Source organism: Epinephelus moara, chromosome 2 (assembly GCF_006386435.1).
Source record: "Epinephelus moara isolate mb chromosome 2, YSFRI_EMoa_1.0, whole genome shotgun sequence".
In the NCBI taxonomy this organism is placed as follows: Eukaryota; Metazoa; Chordata; class Actinopteri; order Perciformes; family Serranidae; genus Epinephelus; species Epinephelus moara.
The window spans coordinates 12673023-12694359 of record NC_065507.1 but is presented as its reverse complement, the minus strand read 5'-3'; the positions used below and the strand labels follow the sequence as shown (position 1 = coordinate 12694359).

Below are 21337 nucleotides of genomic sequence, written 5' to 3'. Positions count from 1 at the left end.
TATGTCATAGATGTAGATTTTGATGGGGATGCAGGGGACAATAAACAATATATAGAACGTGTGCTTTGTCCCCCCCGCAACTAAAATTATAAAAGTAGCAGAGGATTGTTTTGACAAAATTAAAGCATTTACATGTGAATTGGTGCATAAAAAAATCACCAGAATGCAGGAAATTAAGTGACACACGAAACTTTCTGGCAGAGGGCCCCCACCAGTTTCAAATGTGGAAATGAAACCTACACGCTCTTGCTTGTAGTTGTTACGTTTGGGGGTGATTAAGTCCTTTTAGCAGTGTGACAGTTGAGTCTCATGCCATCATAAAACAGAGCCTGCATTCACAATATGACATATGATTAATATCTACAGAAAATTATCTACTTGCTCATTAATGTCTGGTTTATGACAGAAATGTGTCACTTGTTTCTTTTGCTTCTCTTAAAAACAACAAACAAATATCTGTACGTTGCAGTTTATTCAAGTTTTGTACAATATACATACAGTGGTTTTACATACAGTTAATATCAGAGGACACTGTGGCCTGGCACACAGCTTGGAATTACAATATGATTATAAATTACACTTAAAGAAAATAAATATATCATAGCAATAGTGTCACCACTAAGTAAAAACTAATATCTTAAATACTACATGGTCTACAGTATACGGTAATAATATGTACAATAAATATGTACTTTTTGTGTTAGATTAAAAAAGTATATCAGACTCAGGGATCAACGTATAAATCGTGCAATACAAAAATAATCTGCAAAAACCTAAAAAATGTTGCTCTTATTGCATATATTTGCAAATAAATTTCCTTTTCAGGAAACAACTGTGATTTTCTAAAAACACTGTCGTTTAAATGCTACCAAATTGTATATTTCACATTTTTATATGCAGTGTGTGCTCGATTAATTTGCCCTTCATGTGGAGACACACTGGTTCCACACTGGGAGAAATAAATCATGCCCACACTACGAGGTAGAGGAATCTGCAGATCTCTGCACGTACAGTACTTTAGTGACGCAGATGACCAGGTGACACACACACATTTGGCACAACACTGATGGGCTGTTAGATTTGCTAATGATCTAAATTAATATCCACTAACTTCAAGTGCTCGTCATCAATAAGACAATTTGTCCTGTTTTTATTTTTGCTTTTCTTTGCTGCCATCTATTTCTTTTGTGTTACTCTCTGAACCACAGTGATGCTAATGAGAACAAAGTGTTTTAAAAATAAATGTGACTTGACAAGTTCTTTAAACAGGCACGACAGCACCGAAACACGTCTCAAATGTGCAAAATAATTTTGAGCCTCATTACTTTAACGAGTCTTCAACAACATCCCATTAATCGTCCTATTCTTAGATCCATCTGAGAATAATTTATCGAATGGTAATGTCTGCTTTGATGAATGTTTTTGGATGTCACGGAGATGTTACAAGAAAACAGGTAATGCTGCTCACACCACCGACAGAGGCAGATCATGTTTTAGGAGTAAGAGAAGGTAAAAAGAGGAAAAAGTTTCGCTGCATTATCTAAGAAAAATTGTGGCTCAAATAAATTACCGTCAATACTTAATAAATTTAATTTAATTTTAAAAATAATTTAGTTAAGAAATGGAAATGCAGTGCGTTTATATTAAGACTGTATTTGATTTAAAAAGGCACAAACAACGTGTTTCAGTGGGACAGCAGGGTGCTTGGACCAAGAAAGCACATAGGTGCATAATTTCTCTGAAATTGAAATGAGGTCATAAAACACCTGTAGTTAAATCTTCAGGTGGAGTGATGCCTCCCTGCAGACGTTCGCACACTGGCTACTTAACGTCATACAAACTACGATTTTACTACTGGAGCGACTGGCTCATGACACACCCAGTTAGCCACAATTAACCATCTGTAAATCACCACCAGAAAAAAAGAAGAAACATCATATTTTATAGCACTCAAATACCAATTCTTTAGTCCCATACTATTCATCCTAGTATACTATTGCAATCCTCTGCAGCAGAATTCACCCTGTCAAGAACGTGTAAATATACCAGGCACTTCATCCTTCCATAAAGCTTGCATTTGTGAGGAGACGTCTAGCACTAAGCCTCCTCCTCTGGGTGTGTATGGTCCCATGAGGCCAATAAAAATACAGCTATTCCATCCAAAACAGAGTCAAGAAATCCCCGTGGAGGAATGTATCAAAAATGACAGTACTCATAGCCAGAAAAAGATTTCATTGAAGCTAACTTGCCTGCCTAGAGACAAACAGAGAGAAACGTTCTTAAGTGGTGTTTAACTTAACAAGATCCCTGGTGTTAAGAAAAATGTATCATCAGATAGTTACTGTAGCTTTTCCTGTCCTGTCACCACAGCAAACCAGACAAGAGTTGATCATGTTCGTCCTCCTAACAGCAGAGAATCAGACTATAAACGTATATAACATGGCTGGTAACACCTTCTACGATGCTTCTAAAATGTCTCTGTTCGCTGAAATGTTTTGAGTGAATCAGTGACGTCAGACAGTACGATCAAAAACAAACCGTAGACTGAGCGGCTCATTCTCGACTGGGTTCGTCCATGTTGGTGTCCTTTCTGTGTCCTATAACACGGACAGCTCCACCTCCTCACACAGCAGAGGCTCCACCTCTGGGATGCTGAGCAGTTTGCTGCTTTTGGCAGAGTTGTTCTTCCTGTACATGACGAACTGGGCAGTCACCTGACTCGGTTAAGGCTCAAACAGAAACATACAGAGTTAGGCTCCGATCACACAGAAAGCGTTTTGCCACTTGTAAAAACAACACTTCCTGCACCTTGTAATTAGTATCTAGTTCCTAAAATGTTGAGACAGAGGGTACTCGCTGTAGCTCTGGTTGAGGGTGAGAGGCTGTCAGTAAATAGTTCTTTGCGCACAGGGAAACAGAGATCTGTGTGGGTACATGAGACCCTAAAAAAGAGGATGGATCATGGGGAGTACCACCAGTTGGTCCAGGAGCTTCTCCTCAATGATGGCCGTTTCCAGGCATATTTTAGGATGACTCGGGGGCTATTTGACAACCTACTGTCTATCTCTGTGATCAGGGCCTTAAACAACGTTATTTTCTCTTAAAGGTCCAGGGTCAGGATTTAGAGGGCAGACAGCGAATATAATATAATATAATAAGCATGGTTTCTTTAGTGCATAATCACCTGAAAATAAGAATCACTGTGTTTCTGTTATTTTAGATTGAGCCATTTATGTCTACACAGGGAGCAGGTCGTCATACAGGAAGATCGCTGCGTTGCACCACCATGTTTGTACGGGTCGTCATACAGGAAGATCGCTGCGTTGCACCACCATGTTTGTACGGTGGCCCAGAATGGAGAAACCAAATGCCGACTCTAGACAGGGCCTTTCTCGTTTGTGCATCGGCCACAGTAGTTAGCAGCCCCTCTCTGACTGAGCACTGGAAAACACAGATTTTTTTTTTTACCGGTTTAAATCACTGGGTCTGTTTGTTTTGGAGAGGAAGAGACCTCTGCAGCAAATTCGGAATCCAGTAAAAACCTTTTGAATGTCTGGTTCTTAAGTTATCAGGGATAAAAAGGTGAGCACACATTGGCAGATGATGGGCTCGCAGCCTGTCTTCATCATGCCAAACAGCGATGGAGAAACATTAGCTGTTTCCATCCAAAAGTGATTCGAATCATTGGGAAATGCGCATTAAAAGAAATATGAATCCTGTGTGTTTCCATTAAATGTACGGAATTTGGTGAAAACTACGAACTCGTGCGAGTTTTCCGCAGAACCGGAAACAAAACAAGTCTCGCATTCTTCTTCTTCTACGTTTTCTGGCGGTTGGCAACCAGCTTGTAAATGCATTACCGCCTTCCCGACCTGGAGTGTGGATATCACCATGGAGAGAGGTGCGCTACGTCAGACTTAATTCGAACACAACTGTTTCCATCCCCCGTTTTGCGAATCAACATTTTTTCGAATCAACCAAAACCCGGCTAAAGCGAGCGTATTTTAGTTTGTGCGAATCAGGGGATTTTAATTCGAATTTTGGTGTTTCCATCATAATTTTCCAATGCGATACTTCTAGATGCGCATCTAAACAGGCTGATGGAAACATGGCTATTAACTCATAATGTGAAATGGCTTTATTAAGTATTTTTACCAGCTGTAATCACTGGTCTGTTTGTTTTTGCAGAGGAAGTGACCTCTGCGGATAATTCAGCTCCCAGTATAAACCTCCTGAACAATTAACACTTAAGTGTTATTCTTACTGGGAAGCAATCTGCAATCCTCATCACCCTAAATATTTCACACTGGACCTTTAAATAGAATTACAATTTAACTGAATAATAAATTCAGGTTTTCACATGCAGGTATTATCAGAGGGCACAGACAGACAGCTCGTGGTTGAGCCTGGTGCTTTAAAGGATACAAAAAAGTCAAGTATGAGGACCCCCAGGCTGCCAATGAGCCAGGCCAGATGTTTGATGATGAAGGTCTGTTTTGACCCCTTCAGTGCAGGCAGGACCACGATGACACTCAGCCCATATGTCCCATTGCCCATCATGGCCAGGGCAAACAGCAGGTAAGAGGTGCCCTCTGTGGACTGTCGCTGAAACTAGAATAAAGAGAGTTTACGGTACTTCATTAGTAGAACAAACAGCCTGCACCAGACCAGATTATTATTGCTGTTTCTGAAGCTTCATCTACTTGCGTATACATGTGAAAACCAAAGATTGTCTATAACGATAGACAGCATGACAGCTCCCAAAAGTGAAGCCGAAACATCTTGATCAACCCTTTCGTGGTTGGCTGCAGCATAGATCGTCAACCCAGCCCCTTGATGTTAGCAGATGGGACATGGGCCAAACTAAAACTGGCTCCAAATGATGTCGCCGGCACAAGATGGCAGCGCCCGTTTCCCTGATGATACAGCTGGTGTTATTTTATCTTTTTTATTGCTATCAACAAATCCCCTGAAAGGATATTTACCAATAACAAGATACTATATTTTCTAGGGATGGCACTGGACATCGAAAAGAAAAAAATGCACAGATTACACTGCTAGTTTATTTTACCGTAAATGACAAGAGTGTAATTTCGAACAAACAGCAGGAATAATGTGTGTTATGTTAGTGTAGCTGAAATACATCTGAATAACAATCATCACTTCTTTCCATGAGAGCATCTATCAAATATTGTGAAACCAAAGAAACATTTAACCACGACTGAATAATGGAGTTTTGTACTCTGTTGAGGCTACTGAGTTCAGTCTGTCCCCAACAGTGTCACAGTAATACTGAAGGTAATCATAAATAATTGTGTTTTGATCCATCAAACTGGATGAGCAACTTGCTACTAGGAGTGATAATGGTGAAAATGTTTTGGGCTGTCTGCTGAAAAAACAAGCACGTTTGAACATGAAGGAATTCCCACAGGGCAAATCCGACTTAAATGATTTACAATAGTCAGAGAAAGCGTGTGTGTGTTTGCGCCCGCGTGCGTGTGTGCCCAGAAGTTTCTCTGGCACTAGCAGCACACTGAGACGATCCCCTCTGGTGATTAATAGCTGCAGTCGAGCCAGGATGTTTCTCCGGCACAACAGCACCATTGTCTTCCACGTCTGGTTCTTATTTTGACACACATGAAGTGTACACAAACACACAAATCCCACCTCCCTCTTCAAACACACAGTCCCCCATTTATGACTAACTGACCTATAATAAGTGCAGTTTTCCACAAACAACCCCCTGGGACGAGACCCCGAGGAAGCTGTCCAAGATCTCCCGTCAGGATGCCACTGCTCACGTGCAAACCAAACAAACTCACAACAAATTGCCACTTACATTTTTATAGAGCTGAGGGAAACGGGAGCTGAGGTAGAAGATAGATGCCAGGTATCCACATACATAGCCACTGATTTCCACTGACCTAGAGGTAGTTGGACTCTGGCAAAGATGAGGACACAGATAGAGGGAGAGAAGGATCAAAATGTCACAGAAGAACACACAATGGATGCAGATACGTACAATACACCACACACAGTCTACCTACCTGGGTGTCTAAAGTTGCACTATTGTCTATGATGAGTTTGGGTAAAGCCAGGAGAGCTAACGAAGCAGCGCCACACCACATGAAGCACAGCCACTTCAGCACAGGGCTTTCTGGAGCACTCACACAAACACAAAGCAAAGAACTGGCAGTGAGGACACGCACAGCAAATTACTCCAACGTGAGCTGACATTAAGCTGACACTCCTATACATTTACCTCTTGTTTTACACTAGACAAGTGCAACAGATCAGTTATTGCTGAATCAGTGATATTACAAGGAGCCGCTAACAACAGCTGCATAAAAGGCTTCACTTTTGGCTACGGTGGTAACCGCTCTAAGGCACATAACAGCTGTAACTGTCCCCATCATCTCTGAGGTCAGCAGGTGGCTGTCATGCAGCTCAAATTAAACATGTTGAGTCAACAGCAGGAAATATTTCCATCCTCATAGTTATGCTTTTCATTAATCTGGAGAGTCGTGATACGGTTGAGTCACACAGGCAGCAGAGAAAATGTCGGGGCTTACTTCTGCTGGAGCTGTTCTTGATCTTATAGTAGAGGAACTGGGAGATGAGGATCAGGTCTGTGAAGATGTAGAACACCACTGTGACTACCTGAGAGAGGGACATGAAGAAAGGACATCCACAATTTATTTTAAAAGTCGGATTTTACAACCTAACTCAAAACAGCTGTTGGTTACAAGTAGATTAGTTTCTATTGTTTAGTGGTTTCCTCTATAGAGACAGGAGGGCTAAGACGGCTGGAAAAGGAGTGGGTAAAATGAGCTTTAAAAGATTGTGACTGGTGTTGAGGTTGGGTGTCATTTTCAATTCAACCAATTCAGGTCAAGACTCTAGAATGTAGAGGCTCATGCACACCTTCAATAACTTGTAGACAGGTGCATAGGAGGAAATTATCCATAGGTGAAGAGAAGAGGATTCCTGCACACAATCCTATAACTTGCAATAAACTTTATTTACACTGTTTCAGTCCTCAGACTTTCATCAGTTTAAGTTTTACCTTACCTGATGAAGGTCTAAGGACCAAAAAGTTGTGTATTTAATTAAAGTTTATAGCAAGTAGTAGGACATTTATTTTCTTTCTGTAACCGCTTATCCTGTTGGGGGTTGCGGAGGGGCTGGACACTGGGCGAGAGGCAGGTCACCAGACTTATCACAGGGCTGACACATAGAGACGGACAATTTAGAGTCACTAATTAACCTGCATGTCTTTGGACTGTGGGAGGAAGCCGGAGTACCCAGAGAAAACCCATAATGACACAGGGAGAACATGCAGGTTCCACCCAGAGGGGCTCCCCCTGGGTCCGAACCAGGAACCCTCTTGCTGCGTGGCAACAATGCTAACCCCTGCAGCTCAGCTGCCCAAGTAATAGGACAGAGTGCAGGAATCCTCTTCTCCTCACCAGAGGTCAATAGTCATAAAAATTCAAAACCCCAGGAATAATGTGCCTCTGAATGTTCGTCAAGATGGCAACAAAATGGTTAAACTTCAACAGGACAAAGTTTTCATTTTTTGAAATATACAAACTGACAGTGAATTTGAACACAGTGTTTACAGTGCAAACACACAAAAAAAGACACAGCCTGCAGCCAAAAGAAGGCCTGAGCACAGGCTGTCTGAAATGTAATAACTCACGAAGGTCAGGGACAAGAAAGGAAATTAAATGTGACTACAAATGAGATCTGCCAGGAACAAACAACAGGGGGATGGAGTTACAGACACGCAAACCGAGGATGGGCGAATATGTGTGTGTGTACCTGGATAGGCAGCTGGCTGGTGAGGTAGCAGCCTGCAAAGCTGGTCAAGTCTCCACTGAAGAGGAAGAAAAGGAAGCCAAACGACATGGCCTCCTCCACTTTACCATTGCGATAGGCCTCCCAGACCTGCCTAGAGGGATGGATGGATGAATAGTTCAAATGAAAAATCCAGACACTTTTAACCACATAAGGGGTTTCACCTCGACATTTAACACTTGATTAGTGATTGATTTTTAATTGTGTCATGCACACTTACATGTGCCCAACCCTCATGGATTTACAGGACACCATTACAATGATGTTACAGTAACAATCCAAAGTACAAGTTATTTAACTACTCAGTCCAGAACAGAATACTCCGCCTTCTATCCCAGACCTGGTAAAGAAATTCAGCCACAAAAAAAAGTTCCCTGTCTGAAACAAAACTCATTCTTTCATGGTCATCCAGCCAAAAGAAATCAACATAGATAGAGGTCATTTGACTGAAAAGTACATGCCTTATGTCCTCATATACAGGACAGGAAAACAACAAGTGAACCTCATTCTCAACTTCATCTTAATTACACAACAAATTCTGTCCTCCTCTGGGGCGGCGTTAAACCTTCCAGTCTCTAAGGCTAATAGTAATGTTCCCGAGCACAACTGTGCACACAGAGATCTTTGTCTTTTGTTAAGATTATACTTGAGTTTGTACACAATGTGTCAACAGACAGTTTTTCTCTAAACATGCAAAACATTTCACTCCTAATTTCCTGAATTTCACAGGTTAACCTGTTCTGGACAATAAACAAGTTGTTCAAATAAAATAATAATTTTAACTCATTAATTTAATTTAATTAATTTTATTGAGTCTCTGATCTGACATCTTTACAAGTCTTTTCCAAAGCTGAAGCATCCACTAATGGCCAAAACTGAAGTAAATTCATGGACACCAAGGCAAGATCAAATCGCTCTATAATGCACCATGTTACAACTTGTATGTTCTTGGAAACCCCAACACCTGAGGCAAAGTCAGACACAGGACACACACATGAATTATAGAGTTGTGTATAAGTATGAAATCCTAGATTGCCACAATGTTTAATTTTGTTCAGTACAGATCCCAGTGCTCCAGGGGAGTGCGAGGCACAACCTAATGAAGGGTAAGCTGTAAGATGGACTTTTTATGTGGTTACACAAGGTCGATCCATTCGCGCTTCTGGCCAGTTGAGTTCAGTAACAAAGAGTGTTTTCAGCAGACATAAGTACATTTCTTTATCATACTTGGTTTTCGATTACTGAGCTGTCTATGCAAGTCACTGAATCCAACCATATATCATCTTAACAACTGTCTTGTTGCCTAAAACATAGCACCATTTTGAACTAGGCTACCACTTGGCAGGATTAGTTGTAACACGATGTTACAGCTAAGCCTCCAATAGTCCATTTTCTCTATTTTTGCACTTCAAACTTGATTTCAGTTTGAACTGATGTCCTCTATTATATAAATATACTTTAGATTTTTAATTTGTCAGCTGTCTTATTGGTTTGAAGAAAGGTATTTGCACATTCAGCTGTCTCAGATGCAGGTGTGCTGGAAAATATCACTCGAGTCTTTGAACGGCCGCACATTGCTCTTGCTCAGCTTCACAATTTATTAGAAAACACCAACGTTTCAGTCCTCCTGGACCTTCGTCAAGAGTAAAACACTCTTGACAAAGGTCCAGGAGGACTGAAATGCTAGTGTTACCTAATAAATTGTCTTGTCTTGTCAATATTCATACATTCAAAAATCATATATATTTGACATGTGGATCTAGGTTACCCAATCTATGCACATCTATCGGTCCAACCATTGAATATCGATGACAGACTAACAGATGGATGGATACCTGTACGGATACTTATTCATCCCCTGATGTAAATTCATAGTGTATAGATAGACTTGTATTGAATAAATTGTGTTAAATAGACTTTTCCAGCAAGTGTTACAGCTGACCCTGTGCCTGTTACAATTCACCCCACCCATGGGGTACAGTGTAATATTTCACTTCCACCACTTCTCAGTGCAATTGTAGAAGAAAGGTAAGTTCTAGAAAAAAACAACAACTGTGTTTTTGTGGCAAAAATGTTCATGCTGTTAGAATAAAACAAAAAATGATACCTGCTGACTGAGCTACAACACAGAATATGAATAGAGATGCTCCTTGTAAACACCTCAACCCGAATGAAAACAGCCAACCCGAAAAAAAAATCTAATCGGGTGCACAGGGGTGGAATATTCCTTTTCAGAACCCGAATGGAAGAATATTTCTGTCTTATATACACCTCCTACCCGATTCCAGCCATTCCGTTCTTTCTGCGCATGCTCGTTTCCTTGCCCTTCTGGCGCGATGACGTATACAGCGTGCATAGCAACGGGCTGAGATAGACCAGCAGCGTTGCCAGGTGTACGATAATTATCGTATTTGTACGATAATTTGGCCCTCTGTACGATGTACGATCAATAATCCCAAAAAAGGCCAAATGTATGATAATTTGACCATTTCAGTATGCCGGAGTTTTTTTGTGAGCCCTGAAGGCATCTGTTCCCATGTGACATGTTTCCAGCCAATCGCACTTTGCTTAGCGTGAGATACATGTGACGTTTGTCTCTGAACAATGAGCACGATTGGCTGAATGGTCAGCTGTACCTGCCCCACGAGGCGCTAGGACCCGTCAGGAAGTCGAGCGAGAATGAGATTCAAAACAGAAGAAGAAGAAGAGGAAAAACAGAAGCAAGGAAAATGGAAAAAAAATAAACCAAAAAAGTAAACACTAGAGTGACTATATTTGCCTACAGCGCATCAGTAGGATTGTTATTTTGGTTATGACGGATGTACAATAATTTCCCTCAAAATACGATAATTTTGAGTCTCTGGTACGATAATCCTACTTTTCCCACCTGGCAACGCTGTAGAGCAGTCGGACTCGTTGCACTCACCGGTTTCCATTCGCCACAGCACGGCCTTCTATCTCCCTTCTTCGACCTTCTACCTCCCTTCTCCTCCTCAACAAACGAAGTATTAGCAGAACAAGGTTGTTGTCGTACTGCTGCTTCAAGAATATAAGCAAAACAAGCCTGAAAAAGGCACTAAGAACGGCGTTGTCAAGCATCTTGTTATCCTGAGCGAGGACTACAGTGTTTTCTTCCGGTACACGTAACATCCGCCCCGCCCCCTATCCAATCAGAAACCTTCCCTGCCCCAAACCTTGCCCAGACCCAAATAAAGGCGATTAAACTGATCTCTGTGTAAACCCTCTTTCGGAATGAATATTTCCCATGTAAACTACCTGGAAAAACTTTAATTCCGAATGATTTCATTCAGATTTATTTCATTCTGAATGAGAAGCCATCATATAACCGCACCCAGACAGTCCCTTTAAATGATTAGGAATTAAGATTAATAACGGTAATAATCCCAGTTTTACTTACGGCAGAGTGGACAGCAGAAAGCAGAACATGGATATCAGCCCTATCACCACGCTGCAGTACTCCCACACATTATCCACACACTCCTCCAGCAGGTAGAGGATCCACGGGGTCCCGTTGACACACACAGGCCGGCCCAGAGCTGGAGCTGTCCAGTTGGAGGCAGACACCTCCACACTCTTCCCGGGGAAGCGCGCTGTGGCCATGGCGGAATGCCGGGCTGTGTCTGCCGGGCTACCTGCCCCTCAGCTGCTGGGTCTCTCCTCCTGCTGCCTCCAGACGGTGAGTGAATGACTGTTTACTCTGGCTACAGCACCCAAAGCTAATGGCAGCAGGTCTGACACACCTACCTACCTCATTAAATAGATGTGTAAAGACTTGTTGTGTCATTTAGTCTTAAAGAGAAAACAAATAAACGAAAATCAAGTACACAGCATTTGAGAAGTGTCACAGCTGCTTTAATTAGTCCCAAATTAGCAATGGCGGCTGTATTTCTGTTAAACCTCTCATATATGTGATGTCTGCTCACTTAGAGCCAAATGTTATCTTAATTTGCATTAGCTTCAGACACTGTCATTGTCACTGCCGAGGCTAATTTGCATAGACCTGAGGGGGAGATGCTAACACACACACACACACACACACATGGATGTAATGGAGGTGATGTGAGCAGCTCACCTCACAAAATGGAGTCGGTACAAACTGCAGAGTGTCTGTGAGTCCTCGTAAACTTTCCCCCCATCCTCACATGTTTCTATGGGTTCATTATGGATTTGCTCCTAGCTTCATGTTATCCATCGCTGGTGGTCCCCAAGTGAGAGCAGACATCCTGGATGACATGACAACATCCGGTGAGGAGTTTCAAAATAAAACAGTTCCAGACAGTTATTTCTTTTCTAACGAGCATAGTAGTCCAGACAGTCTAACTCAAAAATGGGCCCAACCTAGGAGAAATTGCAATGTAATGTTTTATAATTTTTATTGGTTCTAATACCCCCTTGCATTATATATTAAAGTGTACCTTCATGGATTTAGTGGAAGAGAATTTTTTCAAGGTCAAAAGCAAATCAGCATTTTACAGTTACATGGCCTGGGTGAAATAATGTGAATATTGGAGGGTCTACGTACACATATCCAACATATCTGGTGTCGTTTCCTTAGTTTTCGGGGTCAATCTTTTCAAAAAATACTTTTTAAGAGGATATACTGATGTATTATACCTGCATTTGAAGTACTACTACCCAACAACCAGTTTTTTCCACTCACAGTTTGTGCCACACTTCTTCTACAAGTCTACCTGCATCTAAACTGGGTATAGATTATTCTATATATTTCATATCTGTAATGTCATCATTCGTCGTAAGTTTGAGAGTTATGTAGAGGACTGTAGTGCAAGGGAGGTGAAGGGTTGGGTTGACGTGGAGATACAGAGTGTGTGTGAGCTGATTCTATTAGCAACTTGTCTACTCTACTCTATTCAACTATTCCATTAGCATATTTACTCTTATTGTCATCATCTTCTTTTTTTCATTCACTTAAAACAATTCATTATAATTTAAAATATGGAACGCTGTGCTTCATGATGATGTACCAGAAAAAGACATGGTGTACGTCATAGGTGGGATGAGATAGGAAACACATATGGTGCAATAGTGGAAACTTCTGTTTGTTGCGGTTGAAAACGTTATGGGAAATCGGTGGTGATCGTGTTTCATGGGTCTAGTCTGTGGGCCCAGGTCAGAATTTTCACTAATCGGTACCACCTAAGGTGGCAAATTCTATTTTGGTATTATGAAAAACTCTTTATCTCCAGATGATCTTAAAACATATCAACCCTTCCCAAGTGGCAGCTTAGTCACTGATATCAACCTTCAATGGCCCCAGCTGATAAACCAAAGAATAGCAAAGCCAAGGCATGTTTTAACTTTGGTCTCATTTAAGGTCTGCATCTTTCTGCCGAGCAGGAATGCCATCTTTTGTCATAGCCTTAACATTTTTCAGCTTTACGGCCCAGTTTAAAACGTTTGTTTGAAAAGTTGGTCTTATCAAAAAATAATCAAGTTAAAATTACTTTGATGAAGTAATTAAAAAAGCTATTTATGACATTTTTACAGGGTAACCAGGAATTTGTAATCTACTATCTTTAAAAAAGGCCTAACCTTCCCAACAATGGAAGGAATATAATTAGACCTACTTTGTAACTGAAACAGTTTAATTGTAAACTGCAATGTCTCATTAAAAAATAGGCTTATAATGAGAGATTAAAAAGGTAAATAAATAAAATTAATACCCTTTAAAGTTGTCTGTGTGGTATTTAGGTACTGCAGTGGCTTTTATACATGGAAAAGAAATTCTCATCAGGAGCATTATAGTTATGCTTTATGCTAACTTTTTCACAAATTTCTTTTAGTTTAGTCTAATAATTTGGACATTTCAAATGGGTTTTCATTTGCGGATTTGTACCAGCCTTACAGACTCTTCAAGGTGACAATTCCCGTGCTTTTATTTTGAAATCAAAGTGCCTAATCGGCCTACATTACCCTGATGGACCGGAAACTGCACACATGTTTTCAAGCTTCACTTCCGATGGATGATGCCTGGGAAAATACCGAAATACCACCATCTGCCGATCACATGAACCTCACATCAGTGCAGTCGGAAGCCAGGGTAAATAAATCAAAGTGATTCTTACTTTTACCAACTACACAAACAGCTGTGATGAAAAATTAGCCTATGACTCTTTTTGTTGGGCATTTTCTCATTAGATTTTTAGCCTATAGGCTATTATTGTGTTATTTAGTCTATAACAAATCATTACTACTAGTACTACTTCATCTACTACTAATAATTTAAGACATAGCCTACTGTGAATTGTAGGCTGGACTATAAGATAGGTTAATAAATGTAATATGTCCTTTATCTTCTCCCCTCCTCCACATATACATACTTCCTGCCAGCAGACCAGTTATGGTTCTCAAGAAAACATTAAACAGTATGTCTGAGCTGGGAAAAGGGATTAAGGATAATTTACTTTGGTTTGGAATGCAACCATGAAGTCATTAGGCTTCATCTATCCCTCTCCCTCAATCCCCTCAGTGCTACCATGCTGCCTTTAAAGGCTCCCTGTAAACTCCCACAATGATTAGGCTAGATCATGTTTTCAAGTATGGTTGGTGAAAACAAGAGCAAGATTGACCCTGCAGAAAAACTGTTTTATTAATTTTATAAGTTATCATAGAAATGCTGCAATAGCAGAAGCAGAGTTACAGAAACTGAAAACATGTGAACGATGCTTGGATGAATTTGTTAGAGATAAAATGTGTGTGAGTTAAATGTTTCACAAAGAACAAATGCCACATCTAAGCATATCAACTGTGTTACTGATGTATGATGAGCTGTAGGGCTTTCATACAGCCTTAACCATCCAAAACATTTACTGGGAAATGACTTGATGCTCACTTTTAATCCACTCCATGTTACAGGTTTATTTATCCTAATAAAGACCTCACAAATAAAAGCGCGTGACCTAATTTGCAGTGACGCCTGATCAAATTGGTACTCCGACAGGTCACAAAAGTCATGCTATATTTCCCGAGAGCACTTGAATGCAGCACCCTAACCTGTCCCTCCCTCCATCCACCTGTTGCGCCGCGCGCTCTCGCCAGCCGCCGCGCGATGGCGCGCTCACCAATGGTGGCTGTCGAGCATGAACACAAGGCTCTGCTCTGTGGGGGGAACTTGAAGCTGTGCATGGGAAATTTGTGTTGCTATGTGCCGCTTCGGACCGAGGTCTGGAGGTACTGAACGGAGCTCCGCATCCACTGTCCGCGCGTCCTCGTCCTGCACGGTGCAGGTAAGCTGTCCGACGCTGTAGGTGCAAGGAACTGAATCAGGTTTTTGTTTTTTCTTGTTGCATGGCATTCTGTCTTTAGAGACAGAAACGCGTTGCCGGGATTGAATGCATGAATGCCACCCGCATTCCTTGATGTCGGGAAAGTTGACTGGATGAGGTGAGATCGCTGTGCAGGGCGCCGATGTCTCCTGCTCGGGCATCAAATACATTTTACGCGTCAGAAATAAATGTGATTGCACAGGGGGGCGTGCAGGTGGACTGGAGAGGTGTTGTTGCTATAGGTACTGAATGCATATAGTGTTAAATACTTGTTAATAATTGCATAATGCTGACAGTGTATCTGCCCTTAAATAGGCTGCTATACTACAGTGAATATGTAAAGCGTGATACAGCACAGCACTTTGTAGTGGATATATTTAGGTTTTGTATCCTTGACTACTTATTTTACACCTGCTTTACTTCCATGTAGTCTCTCACTCTCTCTCTCTGTATGTTTGTGTGTGTGTGTGTGTGTGTGTGTGTGTGTGTGTGTGAGAGTGTTTCGGTGTAAATACAGAGGAATGTGTTCTGAGAGCTTGAAAGGCAAGTTCAGTCGCATTACTCACATTTAGTTTGTGCATTTCCTCTGCTAATGCTCTGTCCAAGTCGAAATCTACTGTTGCTCCACTTGTGTGTGTGTGTGTGTGTGTGTGTGTGTGGAGGGGGACTCCTCAAGGTCACAGACTTCTGAGTCAGACAGATGTTGAAATCCCAGGAAAAGAAGGACAATGTCCTGATTGTTTCATGCATTATGTCTATGATAAATGGATATTAAATTCTCTTTTCACCGACACTGTGAAAGAAATTGACCATATACATAAAACTGTTGCCTTCTTCATTCATTAATGTTTTCATTCATCTTCCATTTTGGCCAAATCTGTCATGTTCCAGCTGGAGGCTGCCAGTTTGACAGATACACCAACACATGCTTCCCATATTTGTTCACTTGCATCTCTCCAGACTGCAAAAAACAAATATTATTTTATTTTATTGTGTCATTTAAAGCACATATATTCATGTACTTCATCAGGAGATTGCAAGTCTTTGATTGTCCCGTGTCTTGGCTTCACAGACGATGTTATCTAGGAATGAGGACTCGCTCAGTTTTTAATGAGAGGATGTGTTTATGTGGAGTCATCTTTGCATTTCCTCGTGCTGACGGCATTTAGGTGATTCTCGGCTTCAGAGATAATAAGCTTGTGTTTATTTTTAGGGAAACAACTTCATGCATTAGGACAATGTTTTCCAGGATATGCACCTTGCAAGTGAGAGCTGTAATGCATCATCGGCTGAATCACCTATTCAATCCACTTACTCACTCAGGAAGCAGGAAATCCAAATAATGCCGTGAATGCAAGTTATGAAAAGACGTCTAAACTTAGAAACATATTAAACATGTATTCAGGATATTTGAGAGCGGCTCCCTATTAAGAATGAGGTCCTAATATTTCATGCGCTGAATTTATTCCTTTAAGCCCGTACTCCTGGGTCAGACCTGCTAAAACCAGAACATGCTTCCGTTCAGCTCTCAGGGCAGAGCCTGTGAGTTTGGGCTGCTGAAGGCAGCGGGGAGTGATGAATAATGAATGGTTTAGAAAATGTGCGTGTATGTTAGTTGGCTGAGTGTTGCGGTAATGCACTACTCCAGCCGGCACTTCCCCTCTCCACTATGGAAATCCTCTCAGCGGCCGTGAGTCTCACAGCGCAGCGGAGCCAAACTTGAGAGCAAAGAGCGAGCGGGGGGAGTTCTTTTAGCCTGTAACACTTTTGGTTGGATTCAGTGCCATTTGACATAGTCATGCCAACAGAGACACACACACTCGCATCCACAAACACAGTGAAGCCAGTTCAAATCAGCCTTCTGAAGATGGGGGTTCTTTTTGTTATGATATTTTCTCTCCCTGTCTGAGACTCAAATTAGTTTCACCTTGGAATCCAGCACGGTGGGTCCCAAAAGATATTTCTGTGAGACCAATCTGGGTTGAAGCTGAAAGTTTATGAAGAAATCCTCTCAGATTGTCGCATCAGTAATAGCAGCACTTTGTGATGGAGCTGGGACAGCACATTGATTGGTCCATCGATAGGATAAAAGGCTGCACATGCACACTGAACTGCTTTTAACTTGGTGTTCATATCATATCAGCTCCTTCTGCAGCAGGCAGTGTGACATCCTTAAGTGTCACATTAAGTGTTCCTGTGGTCTGGCTCTGCTTTCGCTTGTCAGGCTCACAGTGACCGCTCTGAAGAGTGAAAGTGAGATATGTGCTCCCCTCATACTCTCTGTTTCCTCTCTCTGTCTCTCCATTTCTCCCGTTCTGTCTTCCTTTATCTTTCAGAGACTTCAGTGTGTTTTTACAGTAGCTATTTTCGCTGGTTCCTGTCATACTGTAATTCCCAATCGTTGCTCCACAGCTGCATAACTGCAGGGCATAAATAATGGAGAACTTTCCCTTTGTCCCACACACACACACCCGTACATACAATACAGTACACTCATACATTATGTTCATATGCTGAACCTCGGGGGTCTGTCGTTCAAGAAGTCTTAACTGAGTTCTCTGCGGCAGTGTGGACCTATTTCCAGAGAGAAGTCCTCAGGGAATCTCTTCTTTGTGACTTTTATTCATCTTACTTATTCATGATATTCATGGCATCGGTTACATAACTGATTGGCCCAGTTATAGGGAATGACTACCAACCAGCCTTTAATCATAGCGTTAGTATGGACAATGTATTTCTGCTCAGGATGTGACAGGAAGATGTGACAGGAGATACAGTATGGCTGTTCAGTGTGGTGATGTAGGATTAGTTGTGTCAACGCAGGTACTAATTTTGGGATGCTCAGCAGGTTGTTTTAATGAGTCCAGATGTGGTTCAGATAAGTGTTGTCGGGATACTGGATTTTCTAACCTCGATACAATACCTTCAAAAATATCAATATTCCATACCGTTTTCAATACCATGGGAAAAATTGACTGTAATTTAACATTTTTGTTAAAAGACGACAGCTTTTCTTTTCTTGGTTAGTTGAGCACAGCAGAACGACTGGTGTATCCACATAACCGGTTGACTCTAGTGATGTCTGCGCTGTGTTGATATGAAGAGGCCCAGACCGTGGATATCTTTGGAGGCAATCTCCGTTTATTCCCAACAACTCCGACAGCAAGAGGTAAAAACAAAATCCTCTGTCAATTACGACCATATAACTCGAGCCCCTCACCCATGGAGCACAACAGCAAAAGGGCGGCCATGTTACATTCAATTCAGTACAATGAAACACAGAAAACATAGGTGACAGCAAGCAATCCTCTGTCAATTACGATCATTTAAACTCGAGTCCCTACAAATTAAGTGAAACAGGAATATGTTCGCATATTTTACAATAAGTTCAGGCTTAAAAATGAAATTCTAGACATAGCTTAACAGCGCTAAGACACGGAAATTACCATGACAGCAATGTTGCTTACCTCTCCCATAGAGTATAACAGCAAAAGGGGAGAGGTAAGGAGTGAGACACCCCTTTATAGGTGGGGTACCCCCAGAGGTGAACGTAGGGGTACAGAAACTGAGTATCAAGAGTTCCACATATTGACTCTGGAGGCCTAAGCGTGTCAGGTAATAACTCCTGAAACAAATGTTGTGTAATTATAATACTTAATATTGCAAATGTACATTTGACTTTGTTACACATATTACTGCTGTATAATTGACCCTGTTACATCCAGAACGTGGAAAACGAGCAACACCAGTTTGGACGCACTCCAACCACCAGATAGTTGATCAGATTAGAAATGATTAATGTGAACATCTGCAGTTTTCCCCTGCTTTTATATCACTGCAAACTGAATATATTTGGGGTTTTGACTTTTGGGTAAACAAAACAAAATCTGACTTTGAGCTTAAGGAATTTGTGACAGGCAAGTTTCACCATCTTCTGACATTTTATAGCCCAAACAGTTCATTGATTAACTGAAAAAATAACTGGTGTGTTAATCCATCCATCCATTTTCCAGGGTTTCTAACCGGCTTATCCTCTTGAGGGTCGTGGTAACCTATCCCAGCTGACGTTGGGCAAGAGGCAGGGTACACCCTGGACAGGTCACCAGACTATCACAGGGCTGACACATAGAGACAGACAACCATTCACACTCACATTCACACCTACGGTCAATTTAGAGTCAAAAGTTAACCTGCATGTCTTTGGACTGTGGGAGGAAGCTGGAGTACCCAGAGAAAACCCATGCTGACACGGGGAGAATATGCAAACTCCAGGAATGCTCTTGCTGTGAGGCGACAGTGCTAACCACCACACCACCATGCCGCCGGTGTGTTAATCGATAGTGGAAATAATCATCGGATCAAATGAGCTTGTACATGTTTGTATCTCACTGTGGCTATTTAAGGAGCAAGTTATTCTTTGGAGCACTTGCATACTCTTAATGGAGAAGCTCCGAATTTCCCTCCAACTTTCCCAACACCCAGCAACAAGTGCCATAAATGTTTGACTTTTGCTCTGCACTCCAGCATGTGGTTTTGCATCTATTATTCTAACTAAGACCTATTATTGTAGTGCCATTTTAAAACACATGCTTCTTGTTTGCATATTGTCAGAAATGCCCAAAACAATAAGTTAATATGCCCTCTTTCGAGTAGAGTTAAGCTGACAAAATAGCACCGCACATACAGTGCCAGACCCTGTAGCCTTAATTAGAGCAAACAGCAATGAGTGAAACTCCAGAGGATGTCTTGGCAAAATGACGGCCAGTTGGAAATCCTAATCTTTGTCTTAATGGTGTGAGGTAAGGAGCTTCAAATAGTCCTTTGAAAAGCAGCTTTCCAGCAGGGTTGAAAGCTGCCCACACACACACACACACACACACACACACACACACACTCAGATCCTCATAATAATTATGTGCATAAATAAAGACTGAAAGAAGGATACTCAGTCAGATATGAGGCAGTTATGTAGAGAAAACACTGGAATGCAAAGCTTTTTTTCTTTGGTCTCTCCCTTTCACTCAGCTCCTTTCTAAAGTATTTGTGTGTGTATGTGTGTATGTGTGTGTGTGAGATGTCTCGCAGGCCGAGCAGGTGCACATTACACAGAAGGATAGGGCCGACTGAGCAGGGAGAGAGCGAGAGGGAGAGACGGGGGAGGGAGGTCTGTCTTATAGGTCATACAAAAGAGCCAGTGTTTTCTCTCTCAGTCTCTCAGAGCGCCGAGTGAAGACAGTAAGTAGTGGCAGCGGTGGAGGAAAAGGAGAGAGGCCCTTCGGTCACATTGTCCTCACATAGCCTCGAACCCTCTCACCGGCCCCCCAGCATGCACCCCCTCTGTTACCCCTCACCCAGTGGCCCACTCCTGCAACATGTGGGTGTCTGCTAGAGCTTTACATTGAGTCAAATTTCATTGGAAGAGTTTAGGTATGTGGAGAAGCATGAAGGAAACAAGAAGAACATAAAAAAACACAATTCAAATATGCTGTTCAGTTAATTACGAGACATTTAAGTTTAAGTATGTATTCGAAATTACAGGTGGAAACAAGCTGCTGCTGCAAACTGTGTGTGTGTGTGTGTGTGTGTGTGTGTGTGTGTGTGTGTGTGTAAAGGCTGCATTCCTGAGCTTGCTGAGCCGTAGCTGGGTGATTAATAGTAACTAGCTGATTGTTTAAGAACTGAAATTCCTCAGGCCCATTTTTTCCTCTGCTTTTACACACACACACACACACACACACACACACACACGGATGGACACACATACGCACACGCTGGCACTCAGTCACCCAGGCGGTGTGTGACATAGTGAGAGCAGGAAAGGCTATGGTAAATAAACGCAACAGTTCACTAGTGAGCAGAGAGAGGATGGCAATGTGGAAATATCAAACTGTATAAGTGTGTGTATGTGTGTATGAGTGTGAGTTTTTGTGTATGAGGCATTCAGGTAGAATAATGGCAGCTCAGTATGCGAGTTGTCTGCAGGTTACACAGGGAATTCAGGACAGTGAAACATTATCCACCTCTGGCTGTGTCTCTCTCTGGTTCTCTGTCTCTGTCAGCTCCTCTGTTGCTCCCTGTCTTTCCTTTTACTCTCAGTTTGTGCCCAGCTCTCATTCCTGCACTTCTCCTGGTGTTTCTTTTCTTGTTTTTGTTCTTTGTTGTCACTCTCT

At 41.8% G+C, this 21337-nt stretch overlaps 2 protein-coding genes across 6 annotated transcripts in view; one reads left to right on the top strand and one right to left on the bottom strand.

Moving 5' to 3' along the window:
- Positions 1 to 453: 453 nt before the first annotated feature.
- Positions 454 to 11481, bottom strand: LOC126402249 (lysosomal amino acid transporter 1 homolog). Its single transcript, XM_050064048.1, has 7 exons — positions 11279 to 11481; positions 7825 to 7954; positions 6573 to 6660; positions 6048 to 6157; positions 5840 to 5941; positions 4426 to 4611; positions 454 to 2714 (listed from the first exon to the last, which is right to left on the bottom strand). The coding sequence occupies exons 1-7, from the start codon at positions 11479 to 11481 to the stop codon at positions 2598 to 2600; spliced, it is 936 nt and encodes a 311-aa protein (XP_049920005.1). The 3' UTR covers positions 454 to 2597.
- Positions 11427 to 21337, top strand: part of veph1 (ventricular zone expressed PH domain-containing 1) — a 124639-nt gene continuing 114728 nt past the window's right edge. For 2 of the 5 annotated variants that reach the window (XM_050063994.1, XM_050064028.1), the window contains exon 1: positions 15008 to 15128. The gene's annotated coding sequence lies outside the window, so the exon portion shown is untranslated. The other 3 variants (XM_050064019.1, XM_050064003.1, XM_050064011.1) reach the window with 3 other exon arrangements.